The 24,470-nt window shown below is 38.2% G+C and overlaps 1 protein-coding gene across 3 annotated transcripts in view; it reads left to right on the forward strand.

The window, feature by feature from the left end:
- Window positions 1–24,470, forward strand: part of LOC113059165 (semaphorin-6D-like) — a 139,841-nt gene that overhangs the window by 96,829 nt on the left and 18,542 nt on the right. For all 3 annotated transcript variants that reach the window (XM_026227450.1, XM_026227451.1, XM_026227452.1), the window contains 13 exons: window positions 6,432–6,546; window positions 7,008–7,065; window positions 8,900–8,956; window positions 10,017–10,118; window positions 12,842–12,932; window positions 13,203–13,325; window positions 13,412–13,500; window positions 13,753–13,970; window positions 14,084–14,215; window positions 15,440–15,595; window positions 15,825–15,998; window positions 20,074–20,211; window positions 22,771–22,848. In XM_026227450.1, coding sequence (XP_026083235.1) covers window positions 6,432–6,546; window positions 7,008–7,065; window positions 8,900–8,956; window positions 10,017–10,118; window positions 12,842–12,932; window positions 13,203–13,325; window positions 13,412–13,500; window positions 13,753–13,970; window positions 14,084–14,215; window positions 15,440–15,595; window positions 15,825–15,998; window positions 20,074–20,211; window positions 22,771–22,848 — 1,531 coding nt within the window. The remainder of the gene's footprint in view (window positions 1–6,431; window positions 6,547–7,007; window positions 7,066–8,899; window positions 8,957–10,016; window positions 10,119–12,841; window positions 12,933–13,202; window positions 13,326–13,411; window positions 13,501–13,752; window positions 13,971–14,083; window positions 14,216–15,439; window positions 15,596–15,824; window positions 15,999–20,073; window positions 20,212–22,770; window positions 22,849–24,470) is intronic.

Raw genomic sequence — 24,470 nt, forward strand, 5'->3', positions numbered from 1 at the left:
GTGTTAGGACTGGACCTTATCTTTTCCAGTGGGCTGCAGATCAATGTTGCAGATCAAAAGTATTAATTTCAGTCCAATCCTAAAGAGTATTATCCTTTCCAGCCAACAAATGCCAGTGTACCAGTTATCAGCTCCCAACATCCAAGGGGAAAGATTGGAAGTAAAAACTCCAACAGTCTCTCTCTACTATCTTCTGTTCCTCCTCCTCAACTTAACATGGTTCAACCAGCCTATCTGGATGACAAGACACTAATTGACACTGCTGTACAGCATGCCCACTTACCTCCGGAAGGAAAGCAACAGTTACTGCAGATCCTCGAGTCAAACCCTCAAGTTTGTACCCTTCGCCTGGGACGTACCGAAGTTACACCGCATCACATATATACTACCCACCAAGTGCCTATAAAACAAAGACCGTACCGTACAACACCTGCCAAACAAGCTGTCATTACAGAGCAACTGGAAGAGATGTTGACTGCCGGCATCGTAGAACCATCACATTCTGGATGGGCCTCACCTCGTCTTGGTCCCTAAAAAAGACGGAAGCCTCAGGTTTTGTGTGGACTACAGGAAAGTTAATGCCATTACAGAGAATGATGCTTACCCTTTACCCAACATCACTGAGATCTTAGAGTCACTATCTGGAGCCGCCATCTTTTCCACGATTGACCTTAACAGTGGCTACTGGCAGGTGAACATGGATCAAGAAAGTAAACCAAAAACTGCTTTCACAACTCCATCAGGATTATTTCAGTTTAATGTTATGCCGTTTGGGTTAAAAAATGCCCCAGCAACCTTCCAAAGACTAATGGAGACTGTTCTAGGAGAATTGCGTGGAAACATCTGCTTTGTCTACATTGACGACATAATTATTTACTCACCATCTGTAGCCCAGCACTTCTCCGACCTCCAGGCTGTCCTCCATAAACTGCAAATGGCTGGCCTCACCATTAATTTAAAAAAAAGCAAGTTCTGTCTTAAAGAAATAACCTTTCTGGGACACATTGTCAACGTCCAAGGCATAGCTGCAGACCCAAGTAAAGTGGAGGCTATACGGGAATACCCTGTGCCCACCAACATCAAGGAGGTCCAGCGCTTCCTGGGGTTAGCCGGGTGGTACCACCGGTTTGTACCAAACTTCTCCAGGATCGCTGAACCCATCAATGCACTGAAAAAAAAAGGATGTTCATTCTTCTGGTCACCACCATGTCAGCAAGCCTTTGAACATTTGAAATGCTGTCTAACCTCTCCTCCCATTCTTGGCCATCCGGACCTTCAATTGCCTTTTACTGTTTACACTGATGCCAGTGACACTGGTTTGGGTGCTGTGCTGACCCAGCGCAAGGAAAAGGGTTTAGAACAAGTTATTGCTTATGCCAGCAGAACCCTGAACAAAGCGGAGACCAATTATACAGCCACCGAAAAAGAGTGTTTGGCTGTAATTTGGGCCCTGGAAAAATGGCAGCACTACCTAGAGCACAAATTGTTCACCGTCATCACAGACCACTCAGCCTTACAATGGGTAATTTCTTCCACAAAAACCAAGAGTCGCCTTATCCGGTGGGCCTTGCGACTTCAGAGATTTGATTTTATCATTGAATATCGCAAAGGAAAACTAAATATGGCACCTGATGCTCTGTCTCGGATTCGTACCAGTTGTAACCTGTACACCAACCAAGACCAGCAGGAGAATGCTGAGTTTCCGATGTCTCCAGCCACAATCTGGGAGGAACAGCACAAAGACCCTCACATCATCAAAACACTTCAAGCACTTGCAGAAAATGATTCCCCTCTAAAAGATCAGTATGAGGTAGTGGAAGATAAACTCTATCACAAAACTCACCTGCCAAACAATCAAGTTCATTACAGAGTGTACATTCCTAACAGCCTTGTGTCGTCCATTCTACACCACTACCACGCAAATCCCTGGAGCGGTCATGTAGGTATTTATAAGACCTACAAGCGTATCCATGATGTTGCATTCTGGCCTGGAATGTGGACTGACATAAAACACCATGTTAAAAAATGTGTCAAATGCCAGACTCTTAAGGGAGAAAATCAGAAACCTGTGGGCAAACTACAACAAGTCACCACCAACCATTCCAACGAGATGCTTGGAGTGGACATTATGGGCCCAATGCCACGCAGCACACAGCAAAATGAGTACCTCTTAGTCGTTGTAGACTATTACTCCCGGTGGGTGGAATGTTTTCCCATGCGCAATGCTAAAACTCAGACTGTTGCATTACTTCTTCGGAAGGAAATTCTAACCCGTTGGGGGGTACCGGACTTCATTCTGTCGGATAGAGGAACACAATTTGTGTCCTCATTGTTCAGAGAACTCTGTCAAAAGTGGAGTATCAAACCTAAATTGACGACGTCATACCATCCACAAACAAATATGACAGAGAGGGTAAATCGTACGCTCAAATGCATGATTTCTGCCTATGTGGACAATAATCACAGGAAATGGGACCAATACTTACCTGAACTCCGTTTCGCTATTAATTCAGCTGTCCAGGAAACGATTGGGATGACCCCTGCAGAGCTTCATTTGGGAAGGAAACTGCAAAGTCCCATGGACAAGTTGTTACGTGGCAAGAATATAACTCCAGATTGTCTATCTTACGATACAGTCCACCATCTAACTGAGCTTCAGACCAAGGCCATGGAATGCTGCAAAAAAGCACAAAAGAGACAGCTTCGGAATTATAATAAAAAAAGACGAGAGGTTACATACAAGGAAAAGGATCGTGTGTGGATGAGGACTTTTCCCCAGTCTAGTGCACAACATCACTTCACTGCAAAATTGGCTCAGAAATGGAAAGGCCCCTACCGTGTCATAAAGCAGATGGGTCCATTGAATTATCGAGTAGCGCTAGAGTCCACTGGCGAAGATGTTCGCATAGTGCATGTGTGCAACCTGAAACCATGCTTTCCCACGGCTGAAGAGCTGGAAAGCCAGGAGAAGAAAAGACTCTGCCAAATATTCAATGAATCGTCTGATGATGAGGAATTCATTGGATTTTAAATATGATTAATATTTCAACAACCATAGGTTGTTTTCTCCAGGGAGGGAGAGTGTGGCGATTTGGAAGAAATCCATGCCAGCTTTTCACTTTTTCTAATGGGCGGAAATCAATGAAGGAAATTTAATATAAAAGCGAGTTTAGAAACGGAAGTGAGAGAGAGGGAAGTAAAAACAAAACACACGTAGGTTGTATTGGAATGGGACGCACGCTACCTGAAGGTCGTTGCTGTTTTGTGCTGGAATCTGTGCATGCGCTGACTGGGTGCGATCGCCGAAGTGTCGGAGAAATTGAGCTCTACTACATGGTTCGGTCGCCTGCCTGGGGATACACAATCCAGACTGGTTCGTTCGCCTGCCTCAGGTACTAGTGATGTTGTCCATCATTTGTTAACCTCACGTACTCTGTCCCCGGCCCGGGATTAGCGGCCGCTACACGGACTTCCCACAGCCACCACACACACACACACACACACACACACACATACTCTCATTGCACACGCATACACCCATACACAAACACTCGTTGGGATTATTTAGTTTTCTTTTGTTGTGTTTTTTTTTCCCCCCTTTGATTAAAAAGGAACATGTGAAAAGAACTTTAAAGAGGAAAACGAACTTTAAGACACTTGTGAATCAAGGACTCTCGTGATTTTGTGATTGTTTATGAAATCTTGAATTGAACTTGAACCGCAATATTGTTACTTTCTGTTTACACTTTCTTCTGTCATTTTGTTATGTGAAGTAACGGAAAAAAATACAAATGGTGTGAAAATTTAACTTCATGTAGTTTTTTTTGGAAACCTTTTTTTTTTCCCCTTAAAACATATTTTCTGTTGTTGTGTAACAGTGGCTTGAGCTATTTACGGGGAAACCGAAATTAGTTACGCATTATAAATAAATAAATTTTTATTTTCTTGACAAGTTTTGCTTGTCTGGCGCCCAAACAATTTAAATTAAATATACATTTATGAAGTACCATTCTTTTTGGGGCAGCCACCGTTACACAGGAATCATTAAAACGTTCAGATTTTCTGTTCACCCCAAGGTCATATTTTTCAGCCTGTGTCCAAACAGACCTGCAAATTAAAGGCCCTGCAGGTCACTGTAGAAAGTGAAGGCCCTGTAAAAGAAGAGCAAGCCAAAGTGACTCATGACTCATCTTTGACATTGTGCTAGAAATTAATCTATTTAAGTGTAAATGAGATTAATTAGCAGATGATGTTTGTGAGTGTAAACACTTATCAACATTGCTTGCAGCAAAATTAGATCTGTTATATGAATCATAAACATGAAAACGTTTTTTGATATGTGGGGATCCCCAGACAAGAGACAGGAAATAAATAATTTAACATTTCTTAATTCTTTACTTACATTTTTTTTTTATTGTAACTTTCTGTCTTGTTTTCCAATAAAAAAAATATTTAAATGTCCTTAAAATTAGCAAAATTGCATAAAATGTGACTTAAAGGAGCGGGCTGATGCTAAACAGTACACTAAAGTACACTAAATCAGGGTTCCTATAAGTTTCGGAAAGTTTTTTTCAAGCCTGGCCCGCCATGACATCATAAAGGGTAGAAATCCTTGTTTTGGCACGTCTACCAGAAGAGCGAATGCACACATCATCCAGAGCGAGAAGAACATGAGCTTCCCATCAGCCTGCTTCATTTGAGTTATGGAAGTTGTCGGTGGCACTGCACAAGAGTTGCTCGAGAAGGATTTGTCATTTTGTTTTTACCACAAAATCAACAATATCATCAAAAAAGTGTGTATTTGGTTGTGAGGAAAAGCTAACATTGTTCAGCTTCCCAAAGAACCCACCGTTAAGGGAAGAATGGATGCAGTTTTGTTTTTCCAGGGCCCAAACGGACTTGTGCAAGTGTGTTTGTTTGTTCTTGGCATTTCAGTGACTATTGAGATTTGTTTTAGAAATGTATATTGTTTTTGTTCATGTTTTATGTATGTCGATGCTTGCAGACAGAAATTGTGTGTCATGTCCCCTTTTCATGTCCCCTTCTAAATATATGCATTCATATAACTATTTTTGTATTTTTTTTAATGTAACAGCTGTATATCACTGTTTCCAAAAAAAAAGTACCTTATTCATGATTGTCAACATTTTTAATTGATTTCTAATGGCTGATGAAAATTCTCAGAAATACATTACATTTTAAAATATTTTCAAAAAAAAAGTGTATTTTAAATCGTTATAATATTGCACAATACTATTTAATAACTATTTATGCTATATATTTTTTGTCCAGAATAAGCATAAGAGACTTCTTTCAAAAGAATGAAAAATAAACCTAATTATTCCGAACTTTTGATCACCAAACCTTTTTGTTATTCTACTGAAGTAAATTATGGGGAGTCGTGGCCTAATGGTTAGAGAGTCGGACTCCCAATCATGTACAGTTCTCTCTCCACCTTCAATACCATGACTTAGGTGCCTTTGAGCAAGGCATCGAACCCCCAAACTGCTCCCCGGGCGCCGCAGCATAAATGGCTGCCCACTGCTCCGGGTGTGTGTGTGTGTGTGTTCACTGCTCTTTGTGTGTGCACTTCGGATGGGTTAAATGCAGAGCACAAATTCTGAGTATGGGTCACCATACTTGGCTGAATGTCACGTCACTTCTTCTTCTTCTTAAATTGCTATTTTTTCATCAATGTTTTAAGCATTAAGCTGTAGATATCTTTTATTTGGGTTTTTGAAAAACAAACTACTTGCCTAAAATATATCATTTATTATATTTTCTTTCTTTTTTTTTTCTTTTTTTTTGTTGTAAAAATTATGACACATTTATATTTTCAAGACTAGTTTTTTTGGGGAAGTTGTGGCCTAATGGTTAGAGGGTTGGACTCCCAATCGAAGGGTTGTGGGTTCTAGTCTCGAGCCGGACGGAATTGTGGGTGGGGGGAGTGCATGTACAGTTCTCTCTCCACCTTCAATACCACGACTTAGGTGCACTTGAGCAAGGCATCGAACCCCCAACTGCTCCCCGGGCGCCGCAGCATAAATGGCTGCCCACTGCTCCGGGTGTGTGCTCACAGTGTGTGTGTGTGTGCTCACTGCTCTGTGTGTGTGCATTTCGGATGGGTTAAATGCATACTTGGCTGAATGTCACTTCACTAATTAGCAAAATACTGATTCCATTTTTTTTTTATGTTTTGACCAACCAGAATGTTATTATTAAAATCTTATGAATAATCCTAAGAAGTATAGATACAATATGATGTGATTTACACATTTATTTGTAGTTAACAAATCACATTTAATTCGGAAAAAAAAATCGTATTAAAATAAGAATAATCCTTTAGGTGCATCATTGACACAGAGATCAGAGTAGGCAGTGAGCATTTCCAGTTGATTGTAACCCAGTCTTTTCTCTCCTCCTTCATGAAGGCACCTACCTGTACCCCAGTTTCCAGGGGAACATGTCAGATAACGACACCGCCAGGCTAGGGCTGGATTTCCAGAGGATGCTGCGGATTAATCACATGGTCTACATTGCTGCAAGGTATGTCATGTCAACACCACAGCCACACACATTTCAAAAGATGCAACATCGACTGGGAATTCCAGATCTCCTGATCGGTACACACTAGTGTTGTTTATCCAGACGCCTGCAGCAGTAAGACTCACACACTAATGATAAGGGTCGTGTGATTGGGCCAATCAGTCTCATTCAGACCTGGATTGCAAACAGATGGATGTTCACTCACTCTCTTACACCTCTCTCACCCCTTCTATTTCCTCTCTGTCTGTCTGTCTCTTCACCACTCATGCTCTCTCTCTCTCTCTCTCTCTCTCTCTCTCTCTCTCTCGTTTTAGCTGTCCTCTGCACCTTTTATTTCAGCTCAAGGTGTTATTGGCACTGTATTGTTATTTATTGAAAGAACTGGCAGAAAGAATCTGAGTTGCTGTAATACTTGATGTGAATATTGTCATTCCTATCTCTCTTTCTCTGTGTCTCTGTAGAGATCACGTTTTTGCCATTAACCTCAGTGCTTCAGCGGAGCACATCGTCCCCCAACAGGTAAGCTCACCTTTTTCTCAACTTCCTGTTTCAGTCATCTCTAATGGTTTTCTTTCTCTCAGATCAGTGCTGTGAATGTGTGATGTTGGAATATTCACTTTTATTCGTCTTTGGGGAAGGACCATTCAGAGATCCCATTTTTCAAATGAGCAATTCTCTTTATGGTGGCTTTAAAGGACGCATATTCCACACTTTTATAGCAGTGTCTGTTTTTCCCTGAGGTTCACTTGAAATGCTAGTCAAGGTCTTTAACACTAAAAAACAGCCGTAATTTAGTTTTACAGAACCATTTTCTGCTCTTTGTGACACTTAGAATTAAATAGGCTTTTTATGCAACTGTACATTCTGTAATATTTCTATAGGTTGATGACTGATTGTGATTAGCTAAGATCATTGCGTGTGCGTTTCATTAATTAAAAAGCCTCTTCACAGAAACCTGTGCTGAAATGGGTAGCATGCTGTAGATGGATGGTTGTCATTTTCAACAAACGTGCTCTATTTTGGTGTTTTAATTTATTTATTCATTCATTCATTTAATGTAATTACATACGTGACCCTGGACCACAAAACCATTCAGAAGGTTCAGTTTCTCAAAATTGGGCTTTATTGGACAATATTTGGCTGATATGCAACTATTTGAATATCTGGAATCTGAGGGTGCAAAAAAATCGAAATACTGAGAAAATCACCTTTAAAGTTTCCCAAATAAAGAACTTAGCAATGCATATCACTAATCAAAAACTAGGTTTTGGTGTATTCACGGTAGGAAATTTACAAAACATCTTCATGGAACATGATCTTTACTTCATATCTTAATGATTTTTGACATAAAATATGGAGAAATATTTGGTCTGTCCCACATCAGAACTGTTGACCTTCTCTATCAAACAACTAAAATTATACAGCAATATATATTTATAAAATTGGTCAATTAGTAATATTAATTACAAAAATATTTTGTCACCCAAACATTTTTTTATTATTATTTATTTATTTTATTTTTCTCAAAACTCTGTCCAAACTGCAGTTTGTTTATTTCTTGTTTACAATCAAATAAAAAAAATGTCCTATTTACTAAATGTTCATAATAGTGAATTACAGGCTTCATATAAAATGAATGGAGAATAAAACTGTTCATATAGAGTTTAGCTTCACCTCCTGAGGTTCACTTACATTTTCAAAAGGTTGAAGCACTTAACATTTGTCGAAAAAGAAAAGAAAAAAGTATTTTTTTTTTCATTAATTTTTGTACCTTATTCAATAAGCGTTGTTCTTGTTTTTCCCCTTCTAAGAGACCAATTAACTTGAGATCTAAATGTTAAAGTATATATACTTATTGGTTTAAATGACAAAGGAAACTGTGACTGTCTGCTCATAGAGAGATTGCTTTCTGGTTTTTGTCTTTTGGGTCTCTCTGACATTAATATCTTAACTGCTTAGAGTAAGATGTCACTGTAGCAAATATTTGTGTTAGTGAGAGTGTTGTTTTTAGCTTGTCATGTGTGTGTGGGTGTTGATTGCCTGTTGTTCCTGATGGGTGGGCTGACATGGGGCGGCCCAGTAAATCTCTGCACTACAGCCAGACCTAATGACACCAGCAAGCACCCGGACGGACACACACACACACACACACACTTGAACACAGCCTGCTAACAACCTCAGGGATCTCTCTCTCTCTCTTCCTTGTTATAGCTCACTCCTCATCGTCGAACTCTCTTTTCTCCTTTTTATCTTTATTATGTGTTTATTATGTTATTGAAGTAAATTAATTTTTCCCTTTGCAGCTGTTGTGAATAGCGATGAGCCCATGATTGTGTGTTTGTTTGTGTGGTAGAAACTGACATGGAAGACAAAGGATGTGGAGAAATGCACAGTCAGGGGGAAAAACAGCGTGAGTACACAGCCCTTTTATTTTTACTTCCTCCCTGCAATTGTGATAGAAGTCAGCAACTGTTGCGTTTAGTGGTTATTAGTCTTCATCTAAACGGCAGGTCTGGTCCACAATGCGGGAAAAAACAACCAACATAGACCGGAAGAGACCACAACACATATAGATCATTTAAAATGTTTTATAGGATGTTTTGGTGTTTTATTTTAAATGTTATTAGACAAAATAGTATAGAATTTTAATATAAGGCAGCTGTGGCCTAATGGGTAGAGACTTGGACTAGTTACCAGAAGGTCGCAGGTTCGAGTCTCTGTGCCTGCAGGAGTTGTAGGTGGGAGGGAGTGAATGAACAGTGCTCTCTTCCACCCTCAATACCCACGGCTGAAGTACCCTTGAGCAAGGCACTGCACCCCCAGTTGCTCCCCGGGCGCTGGATCTATAGCTGCCCACGGGTGTGTGTTCACGGTGCGTTCACTTCTCACTGCTGTGTGTGTGTGTGCACTTGGACTGGGTAAATGCAGAGCACCAATTCCAAGTATGGGCAATCATATTTGGCAAATGTCATGACTTTCACTTTCATATAGATATCGGTTTATCAATTATTGGCCATAACATAAATGTAATTGTCAGTCAGAAAAAAAACTGCATCCTTAAAAAAACATGCCATCCTCATGGCAGCCAATCAGATTAGATCTTGGCAGATCAAGAATGCACTTTCCTGTGTTGTGGTCAGTATGTATCAGATGGCCCGGTAAATGATCTGGGCCTAGACTAAGTGACTCTCCACGGGTCGCTGCATATACATGTAGATTTGTGAACACACAGGCTCTATAATATCATTGTTGGTTGAAGACTGGGTTGCAGGGAGCGAGTCAGATCCTGGAGCTCAGCATAGGGGTTATGGTAATTTGTGTATGTGGAAGTGAGGGGAAAAGACAGTCAGGAATGATGCTCAGTGTAAACTTCAAGTGTGTGTTTCAATCAGGAGTTTTATATATATATATATATATATATATATATATATATATAGTGTGTGTAAAAGCCAGTGTCTTGTCTTTCACAGGATGAGTGTTACAACTACATCAAAGTGCTGGTGCCACGTAACGATGAAACACTCTTTGCGTGTGGAACCAATGCGTTCAACCCAACATGTCGCAACTACAAGGTATGATGAGTCTGTTTCTGTCACACACACATACTTACTCACTGTAGACGCCTCCTACAGATGCGCAGGTTTCTCCCTTTTAAAGAATCAGAACTGACAGTCTACATGCACACGTTTACCTACATTTGTCAGCATTAAAATTAATTTGGATATTAGGCCTTTTCAAAAATGTATATACCCTGCTTCTCAGAAATGAATTCATATCCTGTCACACCTGTTTGCAACCTGAATTTGCCGTGAGGGAGTAATGTGTTTTCTCTCACCAAACCTGGCTGTTGGTAAAACTAAGCATTTTTCTGCAGCTGCAATGTTGACGCATGTTAGTCAGACATTAACTAGGTTTATGTGTATTTTGGGATAATGCCTAAAAATGATGAATGGAAGCACCAGGAGGTAAATAAAATGATTAAAAAGGACATAAAAATTACGGTGGATAAAAGTTTTATTCAATGAGAAGACATGCACATAGACTACAACAGAAATGCAATTACCGAATAAGCTCCTAGATGCATCTCAAGAATATCATGGGACTTTGCTTCAGGTCATGTGACTGAATAAATCACTCATATGATTGGCTGCTATCATTTCACTCACTGTGGAATTAGGCCTGTCCTGTGATTGATAGTTTTCCATCAACATGAGCAGACAGGTTCCTGAGCGGTGTGTGTGTGTGTGTGTGTGTGTGTGTGTGTGTGTGTGAGTGTGTGCTCCCGTGTGCTTGTTTGCCAGAGAGCATGTAAATCTGACTAAACTCTGAAGGAGGCCAGCTTAACTCACGGATGAGACTCTGCTCTCAATTTTTCCGTTTGAGGCTCTTTGGAGATCCTGATTTATGCACCTTACCCTGAAGGCATCTTTTCTCCATATCCCTCGCTTTCCTCCTCTGCGATTCTCTCTCCATCTGTCTCCGTTTCTCTCATTCACAGTCTCGTTTTTTCTGCATCTCTCCGAGGAAAAGGCCAGTTTGTTAGAGCCCTTGGAGAAGGACGATATGTCACGTCGTGCAAATCATGTCACTCAGTTCCTCTGCCTCGTCTTCTCATGCATTCCTTCACTCTCAAATCACAGCTCGAGAGGTTACACATTAACTGTGGAGAACTTTCTGGAAAACTGTGCAGCTGAAGGAGAAATAGTAGTTTTAAGACTTTGTATGTTTATGTTAGTCAAGAATTATTTTAAGCAAAGTATCCATATTGAAGGATTTTCTTGTGATAGGCACAATATATTGGTGCCATATCAGCTTAAATATGAAATATTTTATCAGTATTGGTCAATATTGGATATATTTATTTGTGTGTACTTATTTCCCAATATCTGTTTGTCAAGATAAGCAGAAGCATCTTTAATAAGGGGTTTCCTCCAAGAGACATAATATATCTGTGTCATTTTAGTTATAAGCTGAGATATATATATATATATATATATTTTTTTTTTCTTTTCTAATATTTATTTGTACATGCTTATTTCCCAGTGTATGTTTGTTATTAAAGGATTCTTGCACCAAAAGCATCTGTAATGTAGTTTTTTTTTTAGAGAGGCATGGATATATCTGTTATCAGCTCAGAAATTAGTCATTAGTGTGTGTATATATACTGATATTCCTTTTCTTTTCTTAGTTTCAAAGATAACCTTTACAGTCATCTATTTTTTGTTTAAATTTTAATAACACTTACCACTAGCACTGATTTTGCTGTGTTTCACCATTCGTTCCTGTATGAGTTAGGTTACATTTCTATTGAAGTTATATTTAGACACATTAAACAACAAACAGGCGCACTTTCCTCAATAGAGGTATAGATAGTCACTCTTTGACATAGAACCAATCCAGCTTTAATTCCCCTCTATTCTTCTCTATCCCTGTGAGTTACAGGGCAGTGTAAGTGCTGGTGAGCTTCACTAGGTGTTAATCTTGTAGGGATGACACACAATGTGACCCTGAATACCAGAATGCCCATAGGACCCTCTCAGCTGCACTGCTAAATGTGTTTGTGGGTGTGTGTAATCCAGTCGTCTTTGTGAGGACATCTCTAGCCCTGCAGGGTGAATATCTGTGTGGATTTGTACACCGATATGTGTGCGTCACCCAACAAAGACATTTAGCATGCCGTTTTATTCTGTGAACACCACAGGTCGGGAGCTTCTGCTCTGCCTCTGACTAACAAGAGAAACTGGCACACTGTCCACATCGTACAGTTCCAAAAGAGAAATAAAACGAAACAAACATGGAACACACACCAGCCACCGGCCCACATTTATAACACTGGATTTCAAGCTCCCAAAAGTCTGTGCAAAAACCACCAACCAGTATTTAAAAGTAAGCCCTTAAAAGTATTTATAATGGAGTTTTAAATAAAGATTATTGGAAGTATGTTTTAAAAGAAATGTACTTGGAATTATTTGTGAAACTTAACAGCAGTTTCAGAGTGAAAAATAGTTTTACAACAAAATATTTTTACTTTTAGCTGTAAACGATTCACCATTCCGTCAGTTATTTTCTCAAAAGATTCTGAATCAGAATTTGCAAGATTAAAGGGACAATTCACCCCCCCCCCCCCCCAAAAAATGACGTTCAGTCACTTACTCACCCTCACCTCTTTTTGCCCAAACACTGAACATCAGTGGGGTCCAAATCATTAAGGAATCGAATAGTGTTCTATTTCTAGGGTTCTTTAGTTGGCTCATTGTGTGTAAGGGATCTTTTTCTTTTCTCTCTATCCGGTCAGATGTCGTCTTTGGAGCAGGAGGGAGAGGAGGTGGTCGGTCAAGCCCGTTGCCCTTTCGAATCCCGCCAGTCCAACCTTGGCCTGTTTGCCGGTGAGTTGGCAGAGCACCAGCCGTCTAGGGAAGAAGACACCAAAACCTCCTATAATCTCACAAGTGTTCCACTGACATTTTACAAAGCGCAGGAAGTCGCAGTGAGACACCAGTGATCACAGAAGCACAGAGCTTCAAAAGGGACATGAGGGAGATGAGACGCATCTCTCTTTTTTCTCTTTGTGCCATATACACACTGAACTGAGCTCTTCTTTGTGGGGTCCGTGTTGTTTTGATTCATCCATACTTATTTCTCACCTCACTTCCCAGGCGGTGACTTTTATTCAGCCACAATGACAGATTTTCTAGCAAGTGATGCAGTGATTTACCGAAGTTTAGGAGAAAGCAGTCCTGTCCTGCGTACCGTGAAGTATGACTCAAAATGGCTTCGAGGTGAGTCACCTGTTATTCAGCAACCTACATTTATTTTCTGTATAATTCTCAAGTTCTTATTTTGAATCATGTCTTGGTTTATTTAGAGCCTCATTTTCTTCATGCCATTGAGTACGGGAACTACATCTACTTCTTCCTCAGTGAGATTGCAGTGGAGTACACCACCCTTGGCAAGGTCAGACACTTCAGTTCAATTCTTCAGCATCCTGCAAAAAATATTTATATATATATATATTTTGATATATATTGATTTTCCAGAAAAAAATATGTAAACATCCTTAAAACAGTATAAATTAACTTGAAGCAAAATTGCATTTTTTTTTTAAAAGGCTAACAATTTAACTAAACGTAAAACAAGCTATTTGTCAATGTACATTTGATTAATGTCTCGCACTTCCTTTTCTTATGTCTCATTTACTTACACCAGGTGGTGTTTTCTCGGGTCGCTCGTGTGTGCAAGAATGATAATGGCGGTTCTCCAAGGGTTCTGGAGCGCTACTGGACGTCTTTCCTGAAAGCCCGATTAAACTGTTCGGTTCCGGGCGATTCGTTTTTCTACTTTGACGTCCTTCAGTCATTAACCAATGTCATGCAGATCAACCACAGGCCTGCAGTGTTAGGCGTCTTTACCACTCAAGCCAACAGGTACCGAGTCTCACCACAATATATTTTGACAGATTTCCAATCCATTTGGTTTGTCTATGAATAGTTTGTTTGTTGGAAAAAAAAAACATCCAACAGAGCTTTTATCTCCCCAGCATCACCGGTTCTGCCGTATGTGCGTTCTACATGGATGACATAGAGAAAGCATTCAGTGGAAGGTTTAAGGAGCAGAGAAACAGCGAGTTGGCCTGGACGCCAGTTCCTGATGAAATGGTGCCCAAACCACGGTAAGACGTCGCAATATGAACAATCCAGTCGATTGTTTTAAATTTACATATCAAACCGTTATTGGTAACACTTTATAATAACTGCATGCTATTAATCATTAGTTAAGCATTAGGAAACAGTTAATTCATCATTTATAAAGCATTAATAGACATTTATAAGCAGTTTATAAATACAGATATAAATGCTTTATACCTGCATATCTATAATGTATTTAATAATTGTTTTTTCATACTTTATTAATGATCAGTTTATCATTTCTAAATTAAGTATAGCATTATTTACACACGAGTTATTAACGAGTTGTCAGTGGTTCATAAGATCACTTAGAAATTGTAAGTAAATGATTAATAAACTATTTAAATGTGCATTCATACATCTTTTTATTCAGACATATAGTAATAGTTACTTATACTGTTAATAAATGGTTTATTAACATGTATTTCTACTGTAATTCAGGGTTAATTCACGTAGTTGTTAGTTAACTATTTTTGTGAGCTCATCTAAAGTGAGGTTTACAAATGAGATTTAAAGGCTGTTAATATTTCTATGTTCTGTATCACTGTGTTGTGTTTGTTTCTGTTTTTTGTTTAGAAGGTAACTGAGCCTTTAAATATCCTTTATAAATGCTTTTCAAGGCATAACTAGTCCTCACTTTAGATGAGCTCACATAAATAGTTAACTGACCACTACTAAATGCTTTATAACTACCTGAATTTAATACATTTCGTGTGATCTTATGAATCACTGGCAACTCCTAAATAACTGGTTTGTAAATAATGCTATACTTCATTGAGAAATTATAAATTGATCATGAATAAAATATGAAATTACACATTATAGATATGCTTTTAAATCAAGAATAAAGCATTTATATCTGTATTTATAAACTGATTATAACTGTCTATTAATGCTTTATAAATTATGAATTATCTGTTTACTAATGCTTAATTAATGATTAATAGTGTGCAGTTATTATAAAGTGTTACCCAGTTATTTAAATTCTGATAGTATTTCACATACTGAATTCTACTAGTATTATACTGCTTTTACTGTATTTTTAAAAAAAATAAATGAACATGACAAACATGAGATGTGCGGAATGGTTCTTGTTAATTGTATGTGTGTGAGCTGTTTTTGTAGATCATTTCCATGAGCCTTCATGTGGAAAGTCTGAGCAGGTAGAGGTGTTATTGAGTTCTTTTCCTTTCTGTATCTCTCTCTAGGCCGGGGTCCTGTGCTGGTGATGGCCCTGCTGCTGGTTATAAGTCCTCCACAGATTTCCCTGATGAAACTCTTACATTCATTAAGTCTTATCCACTAATGGATGAGGCCGTACCATCTGTCAACAACCGACCCTGTTTCACACGAACCACTAGCAGGTACGCACACACATATGCACGTTCTCCAATGGAAATTATACACTTGACCACTCATTATTTTAGCACTCTGTGTCTCTCTTTATTTCTCCAGTTGTTTTCTAAACATCTGCATTTCTTTCTCCAGAGGAAAGGCATCTGTTGTTAGTGTTATATAAGCGTTTAGTGTTGTGATGGGAAGACATGTTTTAGATTTGTTTTGTTGACTAATTAGCTTATGTTCCTGGTCAAGGTTCAAGCTGACCCAGATTGCTGTGGACACAGCAGCTGGCCCATATAAGAACTACACGGTTCTGTTTCTGGGTTCGGAAAATGGACGCGTTCTGAAGATTCTCGCCAGCACGCATCCAAACTCCACCTACAGCACGCAGGTTTTGGAGGACATAGATGTTTACAACCCCAACATGTGAGTCATATTGCATGCACACACTCCTTTTTTGCGACGTGATGTTATTTTTGTTTGCCCACATTGAAAACTAACAAAAATGTATTCTTTGTTGTTTAATGTGCATCTATGTAGCCTTTTGGACCAGTATGTTTTCATTGTGGGAAGGAGAAATCTTTTTTTTTTTTAATTTATCAACCATTAAAGACAGACCTACTATGAGCTGGAGTGTTGTAATCAGTGATAAATGGTTTTGTTGAAGCCATCAAACTGCATTATTTAACTTCCAAGTAATTGTGTCCAACAGAATGTGTCCATTCCTGGTAAAAACACAGAATTTTGCAAATAAATCTCCACCAATCAGAGAATCGCAACAAGAAAATTTAAATACTTTAGTGCCCACACATTGCCAAGAAAGATACATTTATATTAATATATAAGTGTGTAATTTATATGTATCAGTCCCTCTAGAAAAACGCAGATTTTTTTGGTGATTGTTGCGGGCAAAAATCCTTGATTTTGCGGCAGGTTTTCTTAAAAAATGCGATGGAATATGTGGGATATTTTTGCAATCGCATGCGAGGAAATTGCGGGAACTTGCAAAAACTGCGGTTTGATGAAAAAGAGAAAAAAAGGTGACACCCCCCCCCCAACACCCTGTTCTCACTAGGCTACTACCTTACTATAATGAGTCATTTCTTATGACTTCCTATGATAAGCAAGCATACTAAATCACAGTATATTTAAGTTCTCATTCTGTTTTATTTCAGACCTTAATTAACACATGGCCCAAACTTACAAAACATTGAGTCAAACAAGTTTTCTAGCTTTACAAAAGGAATATTCAACTACTTCTGTAAAAATGAATACAAATAAAATATACACACAAATATACAAATGCTGTTTTACAGGAATTGCAAAGTGCAATCTCTTATTGCAACGTAAATTATTTTACATACTACTAATATACTTACAACTGTAAGGTTTTGGTACTATTCTGTAACAAAAAAGTACAATCTTACAACTGTAGAGGTGCATCAACTTCTGAGTCCACTGTGAAAATGAAAGCTAACTGCGTAGCCTCTAACACTGGCCTATCATTCGCCATCCTCATCCTCATCCCTCTCTCAAAATAATTTGCCCCCACTGTCATACACACCGGGTAACTGCTTCGCGCTGTCTTTTGCTCTTATTTTTGTTGGCAGATGAGAATGATTTGCGTCCTTCACCCTGGTTTCACCACGGGCTTCACAGATGATGTTCACGTCGCGCAATTACGTCACTTCATAAGGTTCCCATTGGGAAATAATGGTGATTTACTTGTGTGAAGTAAACGCAACATTTTTCAACTTTCTGCTAAGATATATGTGACTTTTTTGCAACGAAAATTATTATTATTATTATTATGAAATCATGCTACCTCCGCATATTTTGCTTCCTGAAATTGGCATTTTATGCGGCGAAAGTGTGGCGTATTTGAAAAATATGCGGCCCTTGGCTGATTATGCATAAAATCACGCGATCGCGTTTTTCTGGAGGGACTGATATATATAAATAAACATAAACATAGAGTATATAATATCAATATTTAAATCTGCAGTTTTATAATTTTTTTCATTGTTTTAGTTCCGTTAGTTTGTTTCTCGTTTTTTATTTGTCAATTTTTCTTGGGACTGGTAGACAGTGTTGGACCTTTTGTGTCTTTTTGTCGGATTTTCATGACATAATTCTTCAACAGAAACTTTTTTTCAAATACTTTTGAAACCAAGGCTGCTGAAAAAGTGGGGTAATACGATGGGATACTAGGAGACAAACAGGTAACCAAGGGAGAGGAGAGAGGGGAACGGGACTGGGAAAAGATCTCGAGGACTCAAACTCAAGTCGCTCAAGGCACCGCTAAACCATATGTCAGAGCACTGCCCACGAGGCTATAGCTCTGAAGCTAGTCTGCATTTTGATAGAGTTTATATATAGAATACCCATGAACTGGACAAGCCTGAGAAATAGTGTGAGTTTAGTGAGTCAGTAGTGAGTTTTTAGTGTGATTTGAGCTGAAGACGTAAAATTGTTGATTCAGTTGTCAGGTTTTGATTATTTGAAATATTTTATTGAAACCGTTTCAGAGATTTTAGTTTTTATTCAAGTAGACAAAAGCTATATCAAGACGGCTGCTGAGTGGACTGACTTGCCGTAAAGGGACTTTAGGTCTACCCAGAGCAGGAAACCAAGCAACAGAGAAAATGTCACCTGTCTGAGCAAACACAACTTCACCGGCAAGGTTCTTTACAAACACATCTTCACTGTTCAACTCTTTTTCATGCAGTTCACACTCACTGACGGGTCTCAGGTGAACATAAACATGCACACACACAACCCCAAATCCAGTGTCGACAGAGGCGTTTGATTAAGAGAGAATCACTCCTGCAGTAAATGGGACGGATGGTACGTGTCGAGCTGTAATTGTACTCCTGGGATCTTGCCCATGTTTGTGTTGCTCTTGTGTATCTGACAACCAGCCTCAACTCCAGCTGAGACTCACTAGTTCCACAACAAAACGTGACCACATCTTCAAGCAGCATTGCTCACTTTTTCCCCTGAAAACCCCACCTCACGTAAAAGTGACCCTTTGGGAATGACACTTAACATGATGAAAAGGATTTATTTTCATTATTACAGATACTGAGGAAGATGAATTGCAGTCATCCTTATGGCATGACTTTCTTCAATCAATTCAATAGGGGGTGACTCATCTGAGTGACGCACATATTGGATTTCTTTCTATATTGGGTTTTTCGTTTTCTTTCTTTTATAAGGGATTGCTTTTTCCTTTCATCAGAGAGAAAGGTTTGCCCCCGACCTCCATTAAAGCCACTTTCAGTATCCTTTTGAACACAAAATAAGATAAGAATCCGGAGCTGCTCTTTTCCATAAAATGAAAGCATACTGTGACCAGGAGAACATGACTACTCTATATTTAAAGTTTTGTTATTTATTTATTTTTAATTTGTATTATTAGTCATTTTATTTCATTAAGTTACAGTGAATGAAAATTACAAATATTGCCTTGTCACAGAGCTAAAATAAAATAGATTTTATCATATTTTATGTTATACTAAGCAAATAAATTAAGTAAACAATACGATAAAAATTACGAATTATTTCTATGTTTTTGGCACAAAAATGCATTTAATTGTGTACGAAAAGCATATACTCTCTTTCTCCCGCTCTCTCCTTACAAACACACACACATACAGTGCAGACACTTACACACACAGAAACATACACATGCAACATGTTGTCAGCACTTCTCTGACAATTGTACTAGTTAAACAACTTAAAAGCTACATGACATTTCTTACTAGGGAGGTAATAACGGAGCAGTTGTTGGAGCAGATGAACTTATAGTTTCGCTTTCAGTAAAGACGCTGCTGCTGAACACTATGAGGGGCCATATAGGCCAGAATTATTGAAAAGCCTCTTACAAACACTAGTGAAACTAAAAACATTGATCAACATTGAAAAACATTTGTATGCGTAACTGAAAAACCTCTTACAAAACATTAGTGAAATAAAAGATCAACCTTAGCGAAATATGTTCTCACACATAACTGAAATGAGAAAAGATTTCACTTCCGTTTAATTTGGCGCATGTCTCACTAATTTGTCAATGCCGGTTTTAATTTTATATAATTATCATCAATAATAATAGTGATAATAGTCGTCAATTGTTTCTTACTTAATGTCTATTATTTTATGTTTGTAGTTTAAGGTAACTATAATAACCCTGCTGCTTACGACACAAGTTTGGTTAAAATGGTTTTCAGTTTATTTTTCAAACTACAAATTGAAGAGCATTGCATTGTGGGATACAGTTTTTTTTGCACTGTCCTTTGGTTGTATACAGCACATTTTGTAAAAAATGTACTCTGTAATCTAGTTATTCCATGCATTCAGGAAATGTGCCTACTGCATTTTTGTAGTAGTAGCTTTCAATTTATAAAATAGCCTTTATTAGTATTAATGTTTATGTGCATATATAGTATTTTTGGACCCTCTTTAATGGCATACCAACACACAACACCATTTCTCTCTTCAGGTGTAATGCACGTGGTGAGGACCGGAGGATTTTGGGATTGGAGTTGGACAAGGACCATCATGCCCTGTTTGTGGCGTTCTCAAGTTGCGTGATCCGTGTTCCACTCAGTCGCTGTTCTGACTATGGTGATTGCAAAAAGTGAGTGTCATGAAACCTATGCCCACAATCATTCTCTTTAAATATGTATTACATCTGAGAGCACTTAAAACAGTATATACAATGCTGTTCCTCTCCTTTAAGTGTCTAATATTATTTTAATCAAGTAAACTCATAAGTGTTACTAACATAGAGTAGTTTAAAACATTTATTGAAGAAGGAACCAGCATCACAAACTCTATTGATGATGCAGTGCAGCAGCTCAGTCCTCAGAGAAATATTTATGACAGCCATGCAGGAATCTTCTGAAAAGTCCTATGTGCTGGATCGCTTTTGATCTATTATAGATCACGTCCTCCATAAGTGCACTGAGAGCGCTGTGTGTTTCCAAAGAAATGCATTCTTAAATGCATTCAAATTTAAACAGATGGATTTCAGAGGGCAAAAAGGTTTTAGCTTGTAGCTTTGTAGCCACAGAGAAGGGTCGTCACTGATGTAGACGTGTTTCCTCCATCACATGCTGCAGTCCTCGAGCCAGCATCACCACATGCTTTGACTACTCGCACACAAATTAGAGCCATCTGATTGGCCACAGGCCAAGACACAGCGTACAATCCTCTTTTTTTCCAGACAGCTGTAGTTTGAGCAAGCTGATAGACTGTATTTCCTTATAAAATATCTCCAAACCCTATCAGGGATTTTCAGTCCCAATATCTTTCCAAAAACTATCCCGATGTCTGATAAAGCCATTTCTTAAGTTTTTACCAATCTGTTAGCTCATGCCTGCTCAGCCTCAGGAGAAACAATCACACGGGATTCTCTGTGGACTTGTGAGAAAACATCTTTTTTTCTCTCTCTCTCTCTGTTTTTTTTCCTCACTGAATTGTTTTCAAGCACATTGAGTGCTGGATGCAAAAACAGCTGTGTTTGTTTAAATTCAAAGAGGTTTTATGTTGTTTTTTCCTCCTAAAAGAACAAAAGAAATTTGTTGTGGTCGAAGAGCTTTTTTCTTTGAGCCTCCAGTATTCAAAGTTTAACACTGTTTGTGTAATTTCTGTGCATCCATCAAATGTTATTTGCAAAAATAATGTTTTTTAAAAGCTTTCCCCAAACTATCTGGTATTGGTCGGCCAGCAGATAGCCCCGCCCCAAACTCACACTATTGGTTGAGATACTGTTGCCATGTTCCCAAGACAGAGACACAAGTTTACACTTTTTTCAAGAAAATCAAGCTACAAATGAGTTACTTAGTTATTTATGCATTTTCAAAGAAAATCACACTCCCTGTGTTTACGTATTTCCTGTGGAAACTGGAAGTTTGTGAGGAAAATATCAAAGGGTTTGTGAGTGTTTTTTTATTTTATTTTTATTTTTTGGCTAATGGTTGGCTAATTAATGCTACTTGCTAGTTGGCTGCAGGTGTTATTAGGGGGTGGGACATTCTCATTCTAAAAATATTTTATTGGACAAAAATCTGTGCAGTGCAGGTTGAGTCATCAATATTTTTTTCAGTTCTCTCAGAAGAGAAAGACTTAATTTTATACATGTTTGTCTGGTAAATAGTTTATTTTACACCTTTTTCAATGTAGCAGTAAGTTATTTCTTTATCAGCCGCTTTATCAGTGAACTTTATCAGCCGCTATACTGTAGATAAATAATTTGTGGAATAACAAAGTACAGTGAACAATAAACTATTGCGCTACAAACAATTGTGCTAATGATTAAACTAATACATTAAAATATAATGACAAATGGCAGTTTTCAATATCAAACCGAATACAGTAACCGACTGTAAACTCAAATCGGCTGTAAACTGTCATTGGCTAACATTGAAAGCTTTGCACAGTCAGTTAAAATTTGACCATATACTCTCTTACTTAAAAATTTATGTGGATATACTATTAAAGTAGTAATTCTGTCCATTTTTAGTAGATCATTAGCATATAGATGACTTAAAACCTAATGGACAGAATAGCTACCCAACTCTATTTTTGCTTTAACTTTTCATTTAAACTGGGATAATGGAAAGAATTTCATAATTTTAACACTTCTAACTTTTAACAATAAATAAAGTGCTAAAACATAGCAACCCACTGGCATAGCATGGGGAAATTAACAACCTGTAAAGAAGAAAAAATAATCGTGACCTCTATATTTCACTCTGACTGTAGTGACCTCACCCATGCTTTTTTGTCTTTTCTGTCTTTCACTTTCTCTCTGTCTCTCTCCCTCTATTTCTTGAAGTGACTCACCAGCTCTGCCATGTATCTGAGTCTCAGTTGGCCTCTGGCAAATATAACACACCTGTCAATCATGCAACACAAATACACACACAAACACACACACCTGACTATACAGCAGACAGTTTCTCTCTTTCATTTTTTCCCCTCTCGGTCTGACTGAGTGTCTGACCAGGAAGAGGCTATAATGCTTTGTTATGGAGATGCTATGTCTGGCTGTCCCTTCCAGCTTGTCACATACACTTGGAGAGAGAGGGGGGGAAAGGGAAATTGGGGGTATGAAGACAGTGAGTGAGGAAAACACACATAGCCTTTCCAGCACATGTGGTATGAGTTAACTGTGTGTGTGTGTGTGTTTTAGGAGCTGTCTGTCCTCGCGAGACCCTTACTGCATCTGGCTGAGCGTGGGGAACTGTGCCTCAGTGGCGCCGGGATTCAAGTGAGTTAAATCTACATCACATGAACGTTCTATTAGTCCTGCCACAGTAAACTCATTTACGGTTCATTAGAAAGAAGAAGCTACACAGCTACTGATTCGTGATTCTAATTCGTGACACGTTTTCTAAAAGTTGTTCTAAAAACTGTTTTGACTTTGCATGGCTTTCTATACATCTCCTGTGTGAGACGCGGGTGCACCAATCATATTTGTCCACCTAAAAAAATGCACTGAATATGGATCTTCTCTGAATTGAGCTTCTATATTTCTCTAATATTTTGAATGAATAACGCAGCAGCAGCAGCAGCATGTCTCATGGGCTAGAATAGACTAATAAAACATTAAAATGCAACAATGTCACTTACATCATCATTATTTTTAACATGCTATTGCTGATCGGCATGTTTATTTACACACTGTGACCGGTTTATGAATTCCGTTATTTTATTTAGCTGAATGAATTTAATTTAATGACCGTTTAGGCACTTTCTCTGTAACCTTGTCACAGTTTTTAATGATATTTTCTGGCCATAAACTCGATTATTGGTTTTTAATGTCCTTTAATGTGTCCTAATGTGAGTATTGATCTCTATAAATTGACACGGGGAATCATTTTATCTTGAACTCATGAAAATTAGTACATAAACAACAGATTTCCAGACCGTTGCCAACTAAATGGACAGAACTTGTTGAGAGTGCTTTTCAGTGTCCCAGAAGAGCTTTGGTGCACTCCAGCATTCAATTATATGCTTCCATAGCCAAACTTATGACAGAGTCATAAATCTTATGCTGTCAGATGCCATAAAGTCTTCTATAATCATACAGCGCATTTGAATTATTAAGAGCTCTAGAAACTTGGCTAAAATCTAGAATTCTGGTTTCTGTCATAGGAACCAGATGGAACAGCACTGAAAATGTAGAACTGATATAGATCGAACGATAGAATGTTTTAAAGTTTATCAATAATACTTTAAACATACAATAAACCAGGACAGTTACAACACAAATCAAGTACTCTTTCATTCAAAAGTTAGTTTGTCAGTTTATAATTTTTTTTAAAGAAATGAATGCTTTTATTCATCAAGTGTGCATTAAATTGACCAGAAGTGACTGTAAAAACATATAAAATGTTACAAATGAAAATGATTATGTGACATTGAAGAATAAAGTAATGGCTGCTGAAAATTCACCTTTGCCATCACAGGAGTCAATTACATTTTTAAAATATGTTAATATAGAAAATGGTTATTTTAAAAGGTAAATCACTTACTGACCTAAAACTTTTGATCGTTAGTGTAAACAGGCTGTTCTTCATCACTGGGCTGTTGTTAATTAAATGGAGTTAAATGAGTCTTGTTTTCACATCCCAGATAATTGAACTATTTGTTTGGTAGTGGGGCACATTTACATGCATTTTATTTTGTGATTTCACTACATTGATTAACTTGACCTGCTCTGATTGCCATTATGAACTTGGAGTCCATCAGTTCTTCTTGCAGTCAGACCATCGGATGCTTATTGCCTGCAAAAATGCATTATGGTGCTGAAATCATTATGTCCAAATTGTTGGTTGGAGTCATTTACAGGAGTCACATGAATAAGGTGGCCCCTTCTGGTGGGCTTTT

Source organism: Carassius auratus, chromosome 41 (assembly GCF_003368295.1).
Source record: "Carassius auratus strain Wakin chromosome 41, ASM336829v1, whole genome shotgun sequence".
Lineage (NCBI taxonomy): Eukaryota > Metazoa > Chordata > Actinopteri > Cypriniformes > Cyprinidae > Carassius > Carassius auratus.